This window comes from Mauremys reevesii, unplaced genomic scaffold (assembly GCF_016161935.1).
Source record: "Mauremys reevesii isolate NIE-2019 unplaced genomic scaffold, ASM1616193v1 Contig22, whole genome shotgun sequence".
In the NCBI taxonomy this organism is placed as follows: domain Eukaryota; kingdom Metazoa; phylum Chordata; order Testudines; family Geoemydidae; genus Mauremys; species Mauremys reevesii.
In genome coordinates, this window is record NW_024100832.1 from 252,061 (window position 1) to 268,031 (window position 15,971).

Below are 15,971 nucleotides of genomic sequence, written 5' to 3' on the forward strand. Positions count from 1 at the left end.
AGCTGCACCATGAGCACAGAACACAGGGAAATCAACACAGCCACATGCCGCTCACCCCGGCAGCAGAAAGGATCTCACAAACACCACGCTGGCAACAGAAGGGAGCCCAGGCCATGAAGTGCCCAATTCCAGCCCAGCTCCGCTCCCGCCGGCAGAGTCGCTCCTGCTTCCAGCCCAGCTCCGCTCCCGCTGGCATCACTCCTGATTCCAGCCTGGAGCGCCGGCAGCGTCACTCCCGCTTCCAGCCCGGCTCCGCTCCTGATGGCGGAGTCACTCCTGATTTCACTGCTACGAGCTCAGAATCAGGCTCCCAGTGCCCCGTGGCTACTGAGTAGGGCCACCAAGGTAGAGCAAAGCTGCCTGGCCCGATACACGGCACATCCTCTACCGTAGTCCTGCCTAGCTCCAGTCTGCATTCAGCCTCACTGCTCAGCCCTGTGCTTTACACACAGGATGGGGCTGCACAGACAGGACAGCTTGGAAATACATTTGATAAAGAAACTCTGTTGGGAGATCGGCACTTGGACACTGAAGTGATCGGGGCCTATTGAGATGAGCTCAGCGTGAGATTAGGGCACAGGAGACCTAGTTACGGGTGCAGGAGCCTTTCGCTGCAGGTCTCCACTTCAAATCCAGCTCCGATCGCGCACAGATGGCTGCTGGGAGAGTTGGCGGGTGCAGCTGGGTATGGAGTGGGTGGGCTCAATCCTGCAGCACTGAGCACTCAGACCTCGATCCAGGAAAGCACCGACTTCAGAGGGGTTACCCAGGTGCTTAAAGCTAAGCGCAAGCCAACATGCCTAGCTGCAGCGGGGCTGGAGTGCTCAGCACCTGGCAGGATCGAGCCTTCGGTCCCTTGGTTTGTAGTCTCGGCCAGAGTGGGGAGGAAGGAGGCCACTGAGAATGAACTTCCCCCTGCGCTCAGAGATGGTCCCACCAAGGCAGGGCTCATGCAGGCGGGGGGTGGGACCTGTCTGGGTGCAGAGGGCGCCAAATCTGGCAGCTTCTCCCTGTGCCGAAAAACCAGAAACTCTCCAGAGTGCCGGGAGATGCCCGGGGAGTGGGAGAGGAGAGTAGGGAGCTGGGCAGCCTGTACTCTGACAACGGCCCCGTGAGTGAGATGCACCAGGAAGGTTTCTGCCCCTGCACGCACAGGCCGGGCACCCGAAGGCTCTTCCCTGGGACCTGCTGCCGAGACGTAGCAGCGTGTGCGACTCGTCCAGGGTCAGGAGCAGGTTAGAAGCTGGACAGAAAAGACACCGGCTTGAGCAGTGGCGACAGACGGGAAAAACGGGGAAATGTCAAATTTCTCCCCCGCTGGCCAGGAGCAATTGTCAGGGGGAGCAAAGCAAATCCGAGTGCCTGACCCTAGCCCAGACCCCTGCCCCCCAGACTGCCTAGCACCCGGTCGGCTCCCTGCGCACTCGCTAACACGCGGCTCTGATGCCATCTCACCTGTTACAATACCAGGGCTCCCCGCAGTGCCGGCCCCGAGAACGGCCGAGTCGCTCTCACTCTGCAGTTCCCGGGGCCCCCCAGCCTGTGAGCAGAGCAGGTGCACAGCGCGGAGGGGACACACGGATACGCTGGAATCACACAGCCGAGTGCAGTCAGGGAACCGGAGAGCTCCAGGCCGGACCCAGGGGGTGCTGTGGTCTCCGGGGCAGAATGGAGACGGACCCTGTGACTCAAAGGGGGGTGAGCGGAGCCAGCAGCTCCAAGTCCCCCCCTCTCTGTCACTGCCCTTTGGTGACTCTGCTCCCCTGTTCGTCTGCAGCGGGCGCACGCCCTGGGGGGCTGGGCAGCGGCTCCCCGTGTCCTCGTGCCCGGCCGTGGCAGCAGCCGGAGGGCTGAGTGCCCAAGCGGAGCTCCGCCGCCCGCCACGGCCTCCTGACGGCCGCATACCGCGCCCCCCTCCTCCGGCACAGCTTGGGGCAGACGTCCGGGAAGAGGGCGACCCTGGCGCCGCCGCAGGTCAGGGGCTCTGCGCGTTTCCGGACCGCGCGCATGATGGCCAGCTTGTCGGAGAAGCGCAGCAGGCGGAAGAGCAGCGCCCGGGGCCGGGTGGCAGGGTCCCAGCGCGCCCCCCCGTGCACACGGCGCGCACTCTCGATCTCCAGGGGTGGCCAGTCCGCCGGCAGGTTGAGCATCGTGGGCAGGGTCCTCTGCAGGAAAGCGACGGGGTCTCCCCCTTCCGCCCCCTCCGGCAGGCCCACCAGCCGCAGGCTGTTGCGGCGGGCGCGGTTCTCCAGCACTTGGCAGCGGCTCTCCAGCCGCCGGACGGTCTCACTCAGGCACTTGTTGCCTTTCTGGAGGGCAGCCAGCTCGAGAGTCCAGCCCCTCGAGTCCCGCTCCAGCTGGGCCACGCGGCTCTGCATGCTTGACACATCCCTGCACATGGCCGCGAAATCCTGGGAGATCCGGTCCAGCTTCTCCGAGAGGACGGCCTCGATCGCGCTCCTCTCCACCCTGAGGTCCAGGGGCGTCCCGCTCTCCCAGCCGCAGCACGCCCAGGGAGATGGCGCTGCGCTGGAGCAATGTCTCTTGGGAAATTCCTCCCACTCGGCATCCGCCTTTTGTCCACCATCTTCACTAGAAGTGCAGGAGCCAGTGCTCGGGGGTCGGGCAGCATCTGTCCTGGCTACGGTCCAGGGGACAAACATATCAGACCCGGCAACACAAAGCAACAGTCAGCACCATTTCTAGAGCCAATTCCCTAGCACTGTATTAGGCAGGAAACCCGGCACCCACCACTGCACTGCAGCCTCCTCTGGAGTGAAAGGTGGCAGCTGATTGTCTTCCAGCCATGCTACCCAACAGCTTCGGACAGGGAGCTAAGGGCAGCAGATCCCATTATGCTGTGGGAGGGAGTTAAGTAAAACCGAGTGTAATTACCCAATTGGCACTGGACCAGGTCCAGGCTAACCCCCCTACTCGTGCAAAAAGTGCCATGGGATTTTTAACGCCCACCGATACGTGGCTCCTCGGTCTTCCAGCTGATGTGAAGGGTGGGGCTGGGGCGTTGGCCCAGGATGGACTCAGTGGGCAGATCGCCACCTGTTCATTCACAATTCCTTGGAGGTCTCCCATCCAAACTCGGCTTGGCTTACAAGAGCAATGAGACCCAGCCCCAGGAGGGAAGAGCCGGATCAGACTAAAGGCAGGCCTGGTTCCAGCACCCACTAACCCTGCTGCGGGTGCTCAGCACCTTTGAAACTAGACTGGGGGGCCTAACGAGGAACCTCGTGGGCAGGCGCACGGCGATCGAGGTACCTTCAGTGTGTGGTCTCTTAACCCCTGTCCCTGGTCTCCTAGGATGCCTGTGGCCCGGGGCATCGCGGGCAGGCGAGGTACCGCTCGGCGTGCTGGAACGACCGGGCCCAGTTCCATGGGTTCCCTGTGGGCGGGTCGCGGAGCCATAGCGAGGGGCGTCAGCTGGCAGCACTTCTGATTTTACCAACACAAACAAAATCTGCATCAGCTTAAGCCAGGTCCCACCCTCCGCCGAGTGCTACAGACCTGCTGGAGCCTTGTTCCTAAGGGAAACCATTCATCTATTGGCACGTCTAGGGCTCTCGTCACCGGAGCGTCTGGAGCGGGAACAGACCCCGGGAACAGCCCTGCACCGCTTGGGACGCGGAGATCTAGTGGGTCTTCCCCAGCTCCAGTGTCTCAGAGTCTCTGAACATCGGAGCGTAGCAAGCTCAGGACAGCAGGACGGAGGAGCGGTGACCCTCTCTAGGGGCCATCAGTCCCACCGGAAGCTGGGCTCCCAGCCCAGAATTGCAGGTACCCCACGTACTCCAGGAGGACGGGGCACTGGCAGGAATTGTCCTCACCCCCCCAGCTCCCCTCGTGCCCGTGGACTACGGAGCTGCGGACAGTTTCTCTGCTGCTTTCCACAACACAAGGCACAGCTCCGCTGACTGGCTGATTGCCCCTGCAGTGCAGATCACATGCCCCGCGTCCTGGCTCACCTTCTCCGTGCCGCCTGCAAAGCCCTGGCCGTGGACCCCTCTCCCCCCCGGCCCCGCGTGGGCTGCGGCTGGAGGACGTGCCGAGGGGGGTGCTGGCCCAGCTGCGTCGGCTCACAGGCACTGCGCCCCAGCAAGGCTCCAGGCCTGGGAGATGGGCACTCTCGGCCGCACTGTCTGTTTTAAACCAAGAAATCCACGTCAGCGACAAGCCGGGCCCCTCTGCTACAGCCATGGACACTGACCGGGGCTTCCCCGATCCCCACGCGGGATGGACTCCTCAGCCCACTCGGACACTCGCTTGTACACACGTCGATTTTACAGGGGCGGGGACATTCAGAGCCCACGCACCCCGAGGGCAGAGCGGAGTCAATGGGGCTGCACCCCAGCCTCCCCCCGAGGCCACGTGTCCCCCAGCCCCCCACCGTGTGACCGCATCCTCCCCAGCCTCCTCCATGTGAGGCTGCACATCCCCTGGCCTCCCCCCTCACTACCCCCCTGTCTCATGGGAACACTCTCCTCTCCCGTATGTCCCCAGCCGAGAGGTACAACCAAAGCCCTGGGGGAATGGTCGAGGGGCCCCCGTGTCTTGAATCTGCTGTGGTGGCAGCTGTGGTTTTCTCCCCCTCTCCCCCTCAGGCGAGTGATACATGTGACAACAGTGCAGGGGGCTGGACAGGTGACCTCTCGCTGTCCCGTCTGGTCCTACGAGTCTAGGAGCATCTCCACTGAGCAGACAAGCCTTGGGCCCGGCCTGCAGACCGAGCCCTAATGCAGACCATGCCGCGTGTGCATTCGAGCACCTGCAGAACCTCGATTTCAGGAGAGGAAACCGGCCCCCGGGCTTATTCTCAGGCTTCTCAGACCCCGTGGACCAGCCAGGCCTTGCAGTGCTGCTGCCTACGAGGTGTTAAAGCCACGAACTCCATTGCTCACCTTCCTCGGACAGCGTCCTCCCCCTGCTCTCTGCTCCCTGCAGCGCCACGTCTCCCTGCGCAGCGCGGGCAGGCGGCGAGGAAGGCGTTGCTCTGTCGGCAGCGAGCTCTTTCACACAGTTCAGCCTGGGCGGGGGCGAGCTCCCCGCCGTCACTTCTGCCAACACAGAAATATCCACGTCTGCTGCCCGCTCCTGGCCCGGAGCCAAGGGCCAGCTCCCTCTGCACCTCAACAATATCAAGCCCGAGCCGGGTTGTGGCCCAGGTCCCACGTCCATTGCTTACGCTCTGCCCGAGCTGTTCTGCACTAGATACGTTCATGGAGGATAGGTCCATCAATGGCTATTAGCCAGGCTGGGCAGGGAAGGTGTCTCTAGCCTCTGTTTGCCAGAAGCTGGGAATGGGCGACAGGGGGTGGATCACTTGATGATTCCCTGTTCTGTTCACTCCCTCTGGGGCACCTGGCACTGGCCACTGTCGGCAGACAGGACACTGGGCTGGATGGACCTTTGGGCTGACCCAGTCTGGCCGATCTGATGTTCTGTTCCACCGTCCGGAGAGAGGCGGGAAGCGTGGGCGTTGCCACGCAGAAGCTCGTTATAATCTAATCGGCGAGTGGTGCTTTCCGCCGAGTGCAGCGCGCGGTTCCACAGGAGCAGCTCTAGGGGCTACATGCCGGTACCTTTCTCGCCCTGTCCTTGGGGGTTTAGAGTCCCCGGTTACCCCAGAATGAGCGGCACCAGCGTGCAGATGATGCCCCAGTCTTGGGGCTGAGGACCTGCCTCTCCCGCTGCCTCCCATGCAAGGGGCAGACGCCAGCCCCTCCCGAGGCTGGTCTGCACCAGACTTTTGTACCTCAAGCTGGTACCTAAACGGGACCTTGGGTTACCCTCTGACACCTTCGGGGTTCTCCTAGCACCCGTCCCCCATCTCCTCGGCCCCCTATCTCCCGTCCTGCTGGGGTGACAGGCTGGTCACAGGACTCTCCTTCCGACAGCTCTGTGGGTCACCGACGGCCGGTCCCTCTGCTCTAAGCAAACTGAAAAGCCACTCAAGGCCCTTTGCTGGAAAGCCGGGTCAGCCGCTCACAGACTCTGTGACCATTCCTGCCTCTCAGACCCGTGGAGGCAGGTTGGATTCTCCTGCCTGGTTCAGCTTTGGCAGACCCCTTCCTATGCCCACTGGAGACGGGAGACCAGTCAGCCAGGCCCCTGCAGGGCAAATGCGGGAAGAGACGCCCCTGCCCTGGCTGGGCGAGGAGCAGCGCCTGGCACGACGGGCTGGCAGGCAGAGGGCCGCCGGGGAGGAGGCTCCCAGGGGCTGAGAGCGACTTCCCAAGTGCCAGGGCTGATCACTGAATGTTTCCCATTCTGTGGGGGCAGCTCCGACTGCAGCCGATGGGAACTGGGCCCTCCGTGTTAGGGGCAGGGCAGCACGGAGCCGTGCTGAGTCTGCACTGCCAGTCTGCACTGAGCCCTGTCTACACTACGGCTGTCCGTGTTGCTCCCCCAGCTGGGCTGGAGTTCACCAGCACAGACCCTGCACCGTGTGGGAGAGCCAGAGGCCGGACAAGCAGAGGCCGGGTGGTCCCGTGGCTAGGGCATTAGACTAGGACTCCAAAAACCGGGGTTCATGCCCCGGCTCAGCCATAGACTCTGTGTGACCAGTTCCTATCCCTACCGTGGGGACCAGATCCCTGCCCTGCCCACAGCGGTGCAGGGGGGTAAATGCCTCCGCAGACCGGGAGGCAGCCAGGCACTACGGTGCTGGGGGCCAGACAAGTACCTGATCTAGACAGAGCCGTAACATCCAAGCTCCCCGCTCACCTCTGCTCCCAGAGCTCCTCGTGTGTACGTCCCATTCCCGCCGCTCCGCATCTCCCTGAGCGCTGCGGGGAGGGGCCTGGGCAGGACAGGGGTTGGGTGCTGCTACTTCCTCCAGGCCCGGGAGGTTTTCCACTTGCCTTTTATCTGAGGCAGAGAAACCAGAGATGGGTGTAGGCATGAGGCCAGGTCAGGCCTTCCCTCGAGCCCTGGAAAACCAACCGGGCCTAAGGGTTTGCAGTTCCCCTGCCCGAGGAGGGAGCCAGGAACCAGCCCGGTTCAAGTGAATGCAGTCGAAAGTCCCACTGTTCACCTTCAGCCCGAAATCTCGAAATCCCAGCCTCTGGGCTGCTGCATCCCGCTGTGCTGTGGGGAGACGAGCGGCCGGCGTGACTGGGTCTGGTTCCAGGCAGAGCCTTCAGACAGCTCTCTGGGCCGAGGACACGGGCGCTGACTGTAGCTACAACACACACAGACAGAGCCAGCGTCAGACTCCTGCCAGGTGCCGTTCAGTCCAGGCACCGCGGCGTTACAGAGCGTGCCCTGGGGTCGCTAGCACGAGCCGGTTCTGAGACAGGCCTTGGGGAATGGCCTCTCCGTGGCGGGGCCCTGTGGATTCGCGGGGTCTCGGAAGCACGGCTAAGTGCGTATTTCTAACAGGTCATTTGCTGCTGTGCTGCTTTTGGTTCCCCCGAGCAATCCCAGCCATGTGGCCATTGCATGGAAACCCTGGACACCTAGCCACAGCCCAGGGCTGTCCTGGGTCTGCCAGATGCCTGCAGTAAGATCGTCCCGTTCGAGCCAGGTGGTTCGTGGAGGGACCGTTGCTCTGGCCCAGCAGGACTCGTACCCAAACGATCTCCCCCGTTCGCCTCCGAGCCCCACCCGCGACGTTCAGATTGTTAACCCAGGCCACCGCCGCGGCTGGACACCCTGGCCTGTGATCCCCAAACCCCGCCTCAGGGCTCCGCGCGCTACCCCCGTGCGGGGCTGTCACTGGCAGGCCTGCTGGAGCCTTCCCCCGCTAGGCCCGTCAGACAGCGCTGCAGGCCATGGAGCGGGGAGCGCTCTGCGGTGACTTCGGCAAAGCTCAGCGTCCAGTTCCTTCCACCTCCAACGGACGCTCCATCGCTTCGTTCTTCCCCCTCATTCACAGTTCTGCCCCGCGCCTCGGTTTACCCTGACTCTGGGGGGCAGACACAGGGAGAAGGAAAACTCCACTATCCCCCTGCATGTCTCCTATTCACTGACTGTCCCGTCCGTTCTGTACAGGACTGAGGGAGAGGCCCGGCACTGGGGTCTCTCACACCAGACAAACCAGGGGCCTTGGCAGAGAGTGGGGCAGCAGGAAAGGGCACAGCCCCTCCTTTCACATCGTGAACCTGATCCTCCTCTTACCTGCACCGTGCCAGTCCCAATGCCCCATCTCTCCTTGCCGGCTGCCCACCACAGCGGCTGGGGCTGGGGCGCTGGGGGTCCGGGGCCGGGGCGCCGAGATCTCCTGCAGGCACTTCTCCAGGCCTCGGAGAGGGGAGTTCTCGGGGCTCAGTTCTGTTTAGACAAAATAGGACCAGCACAGAGCTTGGGCCACAGAGCAGCTGCTGTCAGCGGTCCCCCATGCTCACCAGGGCTCCTCAGCTCACGGTCCCCACAACCACCATCACTCCTCAGCCCACTGGTCCCCTCACCCCACCGTTCCCCCCGCGCCGCCTTGCTCAGCCCATGGTCACTGCCCACCATCACCCCCCAATGCCCCCAGAGAACCTGCCAGGACACACAACCCGTCCCCAGCACAGCGGCTGTAAGAAGTGGCTGGCACGGTAACTCCCGCTGCTTTGTGTGAGGCCGGGGAGAGGTCACGGAGCGATCGGCACGGCCTGACAGTCCACGAGATGCCCCGACGCCCCCGGCTCACCTTCACTGCCCCACCTCCACGCCCCTGGCCCGGCGCCCCACGGGGCCCTCTCCCCGTCGGCACTGCTGCTGGAGGAGTAGCTAGACGGGACGCTGGCATAGCGCGGCCGGCCGGCGGGCATTTCCTTCAAGCCGTTCAGCCGTCTGTAGAGGGGGGAGCTCTCCGCACTAGCTGCTGGATTAACCACACAAACCCCCCAGCATCAGGGCCGGCTGGGATGTGTCCTGGGCACCCCGGGGATTTCAGGACATTTTTAGATTTAAGAAGAGGGGGGTTAAGGCGAATTTAAAAAAGGGTCAAATCTTAATCCCGCCTTCTCGCCCTTCTTGGTCCTGTTCTCTCCCAAGGCACATTGAGGAGCCACAGGCAGTTCCCACGTCCCCCGTGCGCCCCCGCTGCGTGCCCAGCCCCACCCGGGACACTGCCCTGCCGAGCTCCCACCCATTTTAGCCCTTTCTCGGCTCCTCGTCTCACCTGCCGCGCATGCTCCCCAGGGCCTCGGCACCGGTCTCTGCTCCCCCTCTCCCGGGGCTTTGCTGGTGCAGAAGGAACTAGTTGCACTGGAGCCCCTGGGCCTGGCCATGGCAATGTCCTTCAGACAGTTCTCCAGGCCTTGGAGGGGTGGCGTGACCTCTGAGACGACCCCTGCTTTAACGAGAGGCACCACATCTCTGTCAGCGGGAGGCTGGGAGTCACAGCCCTGCTTCCATCCGCCTCGGCCACTCGTGAAGCCAGCTGGCTCTGCTAGCAGCTCCCAGCCCCCGCCAGGCCCGCTGAAACCCCCAGACTCTCCGGCCCGCCAGCAGGAGTGCGGTGTGTTACCATACGGAGCCCCGAAAGGGGCCCCCAGCACAGCCGGGGCCATGGCAAGGAGCCGCAGCGATGGGCTTCCCGGCAAGCCACGGCTCCCTGCGCCTCAGGGCCTGGGGGCTTTGGGGAGTGGAAATCCGTGGAGAAGCCGCCAGAAAAGGGGTGAGTGAGACCGCGTGTTGCATGCGCGCCGAGGGCCAGATGCCCAGCACAAAGCCACAGGAGCCACTGGGGCTCCGTCGAGGTACGGCAGCCGAGGATCAGGCCTGAGGGGTCCTAAGAACGAAGCCAAAGGCAGCGAGAGGCAAGAGGAGCAGATCTAAAGTCTGGGAGAAAAGCAAACGGCATTCCAGCGACGGAGAGCTCGGAGGGTCCAAACCTTCCCTGAGCGGCTGCGTGGTGCTAACCAGGCGGCTGCGCGGCTTCCAGGGAACTTAGGACCCGACTCACTCGAGGGTATTAGGCTTTCACTGGTGGCTGACATACAGTGCTGCCGATATGCCCATAACGTATCATTTCCCCCCAAAGTCGGGCTGAGCTTCAATTCCAGTGGGTCTCGGACTATCCCACAAGGGGCTGCTTCCCTGTCTGAAAATCCTGCCTTAAAAAGTGAAAGGCTTCCATGAAAACTAGCCCCATGTGATTCCAGGGCTAGTAAAACAGACTGAAAAGCGACCCGGTCAGATGTCGCCTTTCAGGTCCATGCTGTGCTCGGTTCTGCAAAGCTGAACCAGGGACACTGAACTCTCTATTTACCTTCTGTTTTCACTGGCCACCCCGCTGTCTCCAGTCTGCCCTGCGGAGCCGGTGAGCTGCTCAGAGAGGAGCGGCTGCCTGGGGTATTGGACTGACTACGGCACGGTACAGGAATGTCCTTCAGGCAGTTCTCCAGGCCTCGCAGCGGTGAATTCTCTGCACTGACGTCTGTTTAAACAACACCAAGCCCGCGTCAGTGCACGGCCTGCAGCTCTGGGATGGGTTCCCGCATCGCTGAATGAGCCTGCGTCCAGTGCAATTCACCTGCACTCTCCTACTGCGACTGGCTATGAATTCTAGGTGTCTTGCAGGGACTTCGAGGTACTAAGCTGGGTTCATCCCTGGAGGAACTCCACTCAGGTCAGCGTTACATCAGGGGTAAATAGGAGCCTTTGCAGTGAAGAGACCAAATCTGTCTGGATTCACGTCTATTGCTGCAGAAAGAGCAGCAGGCTGGAAGAAGCGGGTTTACCTCCAGCTGGTTCTCGGAAAAGCTTAGGGGAGAATCCGCTGTGGACACCCCTGGCTTCCACCCCACGTTGTGTTTGTTTTTATTGGGTTAAAAAAAACCACCCCCACACCCTGTTGTGTTTATAAGAGGTTACAAGCCATCCCCACGCCTACATAAGGCAAAGCGTGTACCAGAACCACGCGCCACTCAAAACCAAGGTCTGATTCATCCGCACAGGGCGAAGCCAGAAGCCAAAACAGACGTGCGTGAGATCAGAATCTGCACGCTGGGAGCGCCAGCTCTTTCCCCAGTTATTTCCACTTGTGTGACGCACAGTGAAAGTCAGCAGCAGTGCAGGGGCCGCAGGTCTGGCGGAATTCACCCCTGGAGCCCACAGAGTTAAGAGGCCCCCAGGCCGTGTGCTGGGACCCTGCCAAGGGGTGAACTCTGCACACGCGTGGAATGGAGATGGAAGTGAGCCAGGCTGCACAGGCATACAGACAGCACTGGAATAGGATCGCCATGGGGTGTTGTTCTGACCCCGGCTGACCCCCTTGCCACCTGATCTTTATGGTGGTGACACTGGGTTATGGTGTAAACACTTCAACTGACCTTCTCCAAGTGATCTCCTTGCCCCGGCCCCCGGCCTCCTCTGTCCCATGTCTCTCTGCGTGGGGCTGGCCAAGGCGCTGCTGGCTGGCATGTGGGGGCTATTTACCGGGATGTCCCTCAGGCAGTTCTCCAGCCCGCGGAGGGGCGAGGTCTCCGTGCTGATGTCTGTTTAAAGAAAAGATCCAAAGCCGATATCAGCCGGAGCTACATATCGCTGAGCCCTGTAAAACCCACTGAGCCTTAGACGGGCTCTCGACCTGGGCAGACACGTACTCCCCTCCGAACGCAGGGACTGGCTGTAGGGGCAGCGCAGGGCGGGCTGAGCGCAGGGGTGACGTAACAGTCTGTGTTATACAGGAGGTCGGGCGAGATGATCTAATGGTCCCCACAGTGTCTCACTCCCCCCTTTCCTGCTATCCTCAACACATGACGCTTGTTACCTAGTCTCTGGGTGGCAAAGGGACCTCGGCAGTGCCAAGGACCTGGCCCACCTACTCGTGGTGTACGCCAGTGCACACCTTCTTGTCAACTCTCTTACCACTTCCAAAGTTACTTTTCCTCCCTTGGTATCCTGCTGTTAATTGATTTATCTCGTTAGACTGACCTCGCACTGGGTAAAACACCCCCATCCTTTCATGTATTTATACCTGCTCCTGTATTTTTTACCTCTGATGACGTGGGTTTTAGCCCACGAAAGCTTGTGCCCAAGTAAATGTGTTAGTCTCTAAGGTGCCACAGACTCCTCGTTGGTTTTTACCAGTGTAAACGAGACCCAAAGTGACTTGACCCAGGACACAGACAGCCTGTGCCAGGGCCAGAACCCAGCTCTCCTGGGTTCCACCCCAGTGCCTTACCCACCACGCCATCCTTCCTCTCCAGGCCCCCAAACCGACTCAAACCCTGAGAGGAACCAGAGCCAAGGAACGCAACAACGCTGGCATAGCCAAGCGAATCAGCGAGTGCACGCAGAGCCGGGGGAACCAGGTGGCGGAAAGAAGAGGACCCAGACCCCTCTGGAGCTGTAACAGAGGAATGGAGGAGGGAAAGGAGGAGCGACCTGAGCACAGACACCAGAGAGCACGGACAGCTGTGCAAGACACTGAGGAAAAGCCAGGAGAGAGGAGGAGGAAAAACCAACCTCACAGCTGCATGGAAGGAACAGAGGGCTGATTGCAGCAAGACCAGGGAGAGAAAAGGAGGTCAAAGTCTACAGCAGGGTTCTCAAACTGGGGATCGGGACCCCTCAGGGGGTCACAAGGTTATTACATGGGGGGTCGTGAGCTGTCAGCCTCCACCCCAAACCCTGCTTTGCCTCCAGCATTTATAATGGGGTTAAATGTATTAAAGAGGGTGTTTAATTTCTTAGGGGGGGGGGTCGCACTCAGAGGCTTGTGACGTGAAAGGGGTCACCAGTGCAAAAGCTTGAGACCCACTGCTCTACAGTAAGGTTCCCTGTATGAATAGCTTATAAAGGGTTAATAAACAATTGACACACGTTAATCAATTGTTACCGAACCCAACAAATTGCTTCTGACTATGGCTTATAACTAAGCTTGGCAGGGTTAGATTTGTGTCAGCACACGTGCATTTCACCGCACACACACAAACCGACAACAAATATTTCCCTCAATAGCCATCAAAATGTACATCTATGTAGTCCGGCCATGAGCGCAGGGGACTGGACTAGATGAACCTCTCGAGGTCCCTGCCAGTCCTGTGATTTATGGGCAAAGCGGGAAAAATCCTGCTTGGGAACGTAGGGTTTAATGTAAGGATAGTTACTGGGTATATTTTGACACGTGATGTTGACAGATTGTGTTTTAATGGCTATAAAGCTTTACATTTTTGAAGCTCACAGTTTACTGTCCCTAAATATTTATTGTCTGACCCCCCCAGTGTCTGACCCCTCCTCCCGCCTCACAATTTTGCGCAACTGATACATTTAAATGGCTAAAAATAGGAAAAAATGCTTAAAAATCAATATCAATATTATCTGTCAAAACTATAAAAAAAACCCTGAATTCTACCACGCCTGCTTATAACCATCTACAGCATCTCCCAGTGAGGTGCCAATAAGCACCTGTGACATCCTGCTCGTCACATCCATTCATCATTCAGTGACCCTCTGAAGCCATTTAGAAATGGAATTGTAACGTAGGAGTGACCAAAAAGGATGTTTAAGTGCCGTGCTAGGGTCGGAGACGGGTACGGCAGAGACCCGCTCAGTGACAGGGGCAGCCGGGACCCTCCAGCAAGCCGGGCAGCCGTCGACAAGACCCACGGTGTGATAGCACGTGTGTTCTTGGGCTCACCCTCTCCACACCAGCTCCGCACCATGCCCATCGCAGGTCTCCTCGGGGACACATCTGCTCCTGCGTTGTGGGCCAGCACTCGGGAAGCCCAGGATGTACTGACAGGTGTTTCCTGCAGGCAGTTCGCCAGGTCATGGAGGGGGCTGGTCCTTGGCGTCATCTCTGCTTGAGAAACGTGGAGAGACATGCTCCAGCTCAGGGTCAGCAGCCAAAGGACCGACCCACTCCTGAGCTGCAGATAGGAACAGTGGATTCTGGCCCATCCCACCCCTTTCTAGGGCCCAGTCCTGGTCCCATATAGTCCGTGGCAGAGCCCCATGGACTTCAATTGGGCCCGCTGGTTGGAGCACTGTCCTACCTGCAGCGGACGAGTTCCAGAGCCCGGCCTCCACTCCCCCCATCTCCGTCTCCCGCTCGGCGCCGCTGGCTGAGGCGCTGCAGGTCGGCAGGCTGGGATGCTGGGGGGAGGGTACGGCCGTGCCGGTCACACAGCTCAGCAGGCCACGCAGGGGGGAATCCTCTGTCGCTGCTTCTGTTTTAAGGACAGGAACGATGCCCAGAATAACAGCCCAGTGACTGTGGCTGGTAGGGGTGTCCCGGCCCTTCTGCGCATGATAAACCCACCAGCCCATTCCCCAGCTCCCAGAACTAGACGCCCTCCGATCAGAGCCCGGGGATTGGGCCAGCGGCGAATTCAACTCGAAATGGACATGACCAGGAATCAGCTGCACTCCGAGGCCCCTCCTCCCCGCCCCTTGCATCCCTGTGGGACGGCAGCACGGAAAGGGCTGGGGAGGGAACCCGGGAGGTCCTGGTAAGGACACGCTGATTTCTGCACGTTCCCTAGTACAGTCCCTCCTCTGCAGAGCGGGCGGACCAATGCCTGGGGCGACGCCCTGTGTACGGAATGAGTCTGACACCACTGGTGCCCAAATAATTGAGATTTTAGGGACCTGAAACCCCCCCCACTGTCCTGTTCCCGAGCAGAGGAGCCGACCCTTCCTACCCAGCAACAGAGAGTTTGTCTCCAAGGTGTGTCCAGCGGGGATGCCCCCACCACGCACTGCGGCTCTCACCTTCGGCGGACCGGCTCCCAGCTCCGCGCCCTGGCCTCTCCCCCAGGGCTCTCTGCGCACCGCGGCTGGCGGGCGGGTGGGAGCAACGGGGGCTGGTCATAGCGATGTCCTTCAGGCAGTTCTCCAGGCCGCGCAGCGGGGAGTCCTCCAGCGCCGCCTCTGCTTTAACGGACAATGGAGAGGGCACGGCCTGCAGGTGCAGGACAGGTGGTGTCTGCCCCCAACACGCTGTACCACTCACTAGCCAGCCCCCCGGACTCCCTCAGCGAGATCCCCCATCCCCACGTGGGCAGAGTCACAGGGGGCTGGGCAGGTCTTGACCTGAGATGCACTTTGAGAGGCCTTTGCTTTATGAGCCTGTGCTGGGGAGAGAATTTGGCTTCTGAGGCTAGCAGCCAGCCGGAGTTACTAGCCACGGCTCTGGTAACACAGGGCAGTGCTGAGCGCTTGCTGGGAATACACGCAGAGGTTTTACAGCACTGGCAGGACACTGTCTAGACGGGGTATATTTCCACTGGCAGAGCTAACGTGCGATAGATGCTTTGCAGCAGTGTGTACTGGGGTGTGCACCACTGTGGCTTGCCCCCATTTCAAATGCACTGGTGCAAGCCCTGTTTTACACCAGCACCACCCAGCGACACCGGTGCGATTATATCAGTGCAAACCCCCTTGCACAGGGAACGCCTAGGTCTGTGCCAGAGTGTGAAAGTGGCATGGCGACCGCTCCCCAGCATGTGCCCTGGCGGCCGCCTGGTCTGCTAACGTCTGGCTGGGTTCTCAGCAGGGAACCGGCCATCCCGCTCGCAGCGGGTGACTCGTTTCTCCACTCCCTCGCTGCGCATCTCATCACTACCACAGCCTGAGCCCATTCCCCGGCCCTGGAGACCCGCTCGAGGAGCATTCAGCGCCTGACGCTCTGCAAGTGTTTTCAGCAACGACTAGCTTGGGGGTAAGTGGCCGGTTGTTGCCTCTTAAACCCGCAGGGCCTCAGGTCTGCTGTGCACGTCTCCCTCCCAGTCTGGGAGAACCCCCCGGCCCCCATCTCACCTTCCCCAGGACTGCGCCAGGGCCCCGGCTCCAGCCCCCTCTGCTCCGCCCCCCGGTGGGCGCTGCTGGTGGAGGAGCTGCAGGCTGGCCAGGCGGGAGGACAGGGGCTGGTCACATCTCCCCAGCAGCTCAGCAGGCCCTGGGCGGGGGAGCTCTCCGCAGCTCCTTCCCTTTTAACAGCTCCTATGAACAAGTCAGAACTTCGGCTTCTGGGTGGGTCCCTTTGCTATGGGGCACGACAGAGACTCGCTGCCCCCCTC

General features: G+C 60.9%; 1 protein-coding gene across 7 annotated transcripts in view; it reads right to left on the reverse strand.

Annotated features, from left to right (window-relative positions):
* Positions 1 to 373: 373 nt before the first annotated feature.
* LOC120393531 (protein KRBA1-like) overlaps positions 374 to 15,971 on the reverse strand; it is a 45,775-nt gene continuing 30,177 nt past the window's right edge. For 2 of the 7 annotated variants that reach the window (XM_039518127.1, XM_039518122.1), the window contains 14 exons: positions 14,665 to 14,823; positions 13,947 to 14,120; positions 13,589 to 13,753; positions 11,277 to 11,441; positions 10,214 to 10,381; positions 9,122 to 9,295; positions 8,648 to 8,821; positions 8,131 to 8,283; positions 7,046 to 7,192; positions 6,736 to 6,879; positions 4,911 to 5,066; positions 3,978 to 4,151; positions 3,274 to 3,447; positions 374 to 2,641 (listed from right to left, as the gene is read on the reverse strand). In XM_039518127.1, the coding sequence (XP_039374061.1) occupies positions 1,737 to 2,641; positions 3,274 to 3,447; positions 3,978 to 4,151; positions 4,911 to 5,066; positions 6,736 to 6,879; positions 7,046 to 7,192; positions 8,131 to 8,283; positions 8,648 to 8,821; positions 9,122 to 9,295; positions 10,214 to 10,381; positions 11,277 to 11,441; positions 13,589 to 13,753; positions 13,947 to 14,120; positions 14,665 to 14,823 (3,032 nt within the window). In that variant the 3' untranslated portion in view covers positions 374 to 1,736. The remainder of the gene's footprint in view (positions 2,642 to 3,273; positions 3,448 to 3,977; positions 4,152 to 4,910; positions 5,067 to 6,735; positions 6,880 to 7,045; positions 7,193 to 8,130; positions 8,284 to 8,647; positions 8,822 to 9,121; positions 9,296 to 10,213; positions 10,382 to 11,276; positions 11,442 to 13,588; positions 13,754 to 13,946; positions 14,121 to 14,664; positions 14,824 to 15,971) is intronic. The other 5 variants (XM_039518123.1, XM_039518124.1, XM_039518125.1 and 2 more) reach the window with 5 other exon arrangements.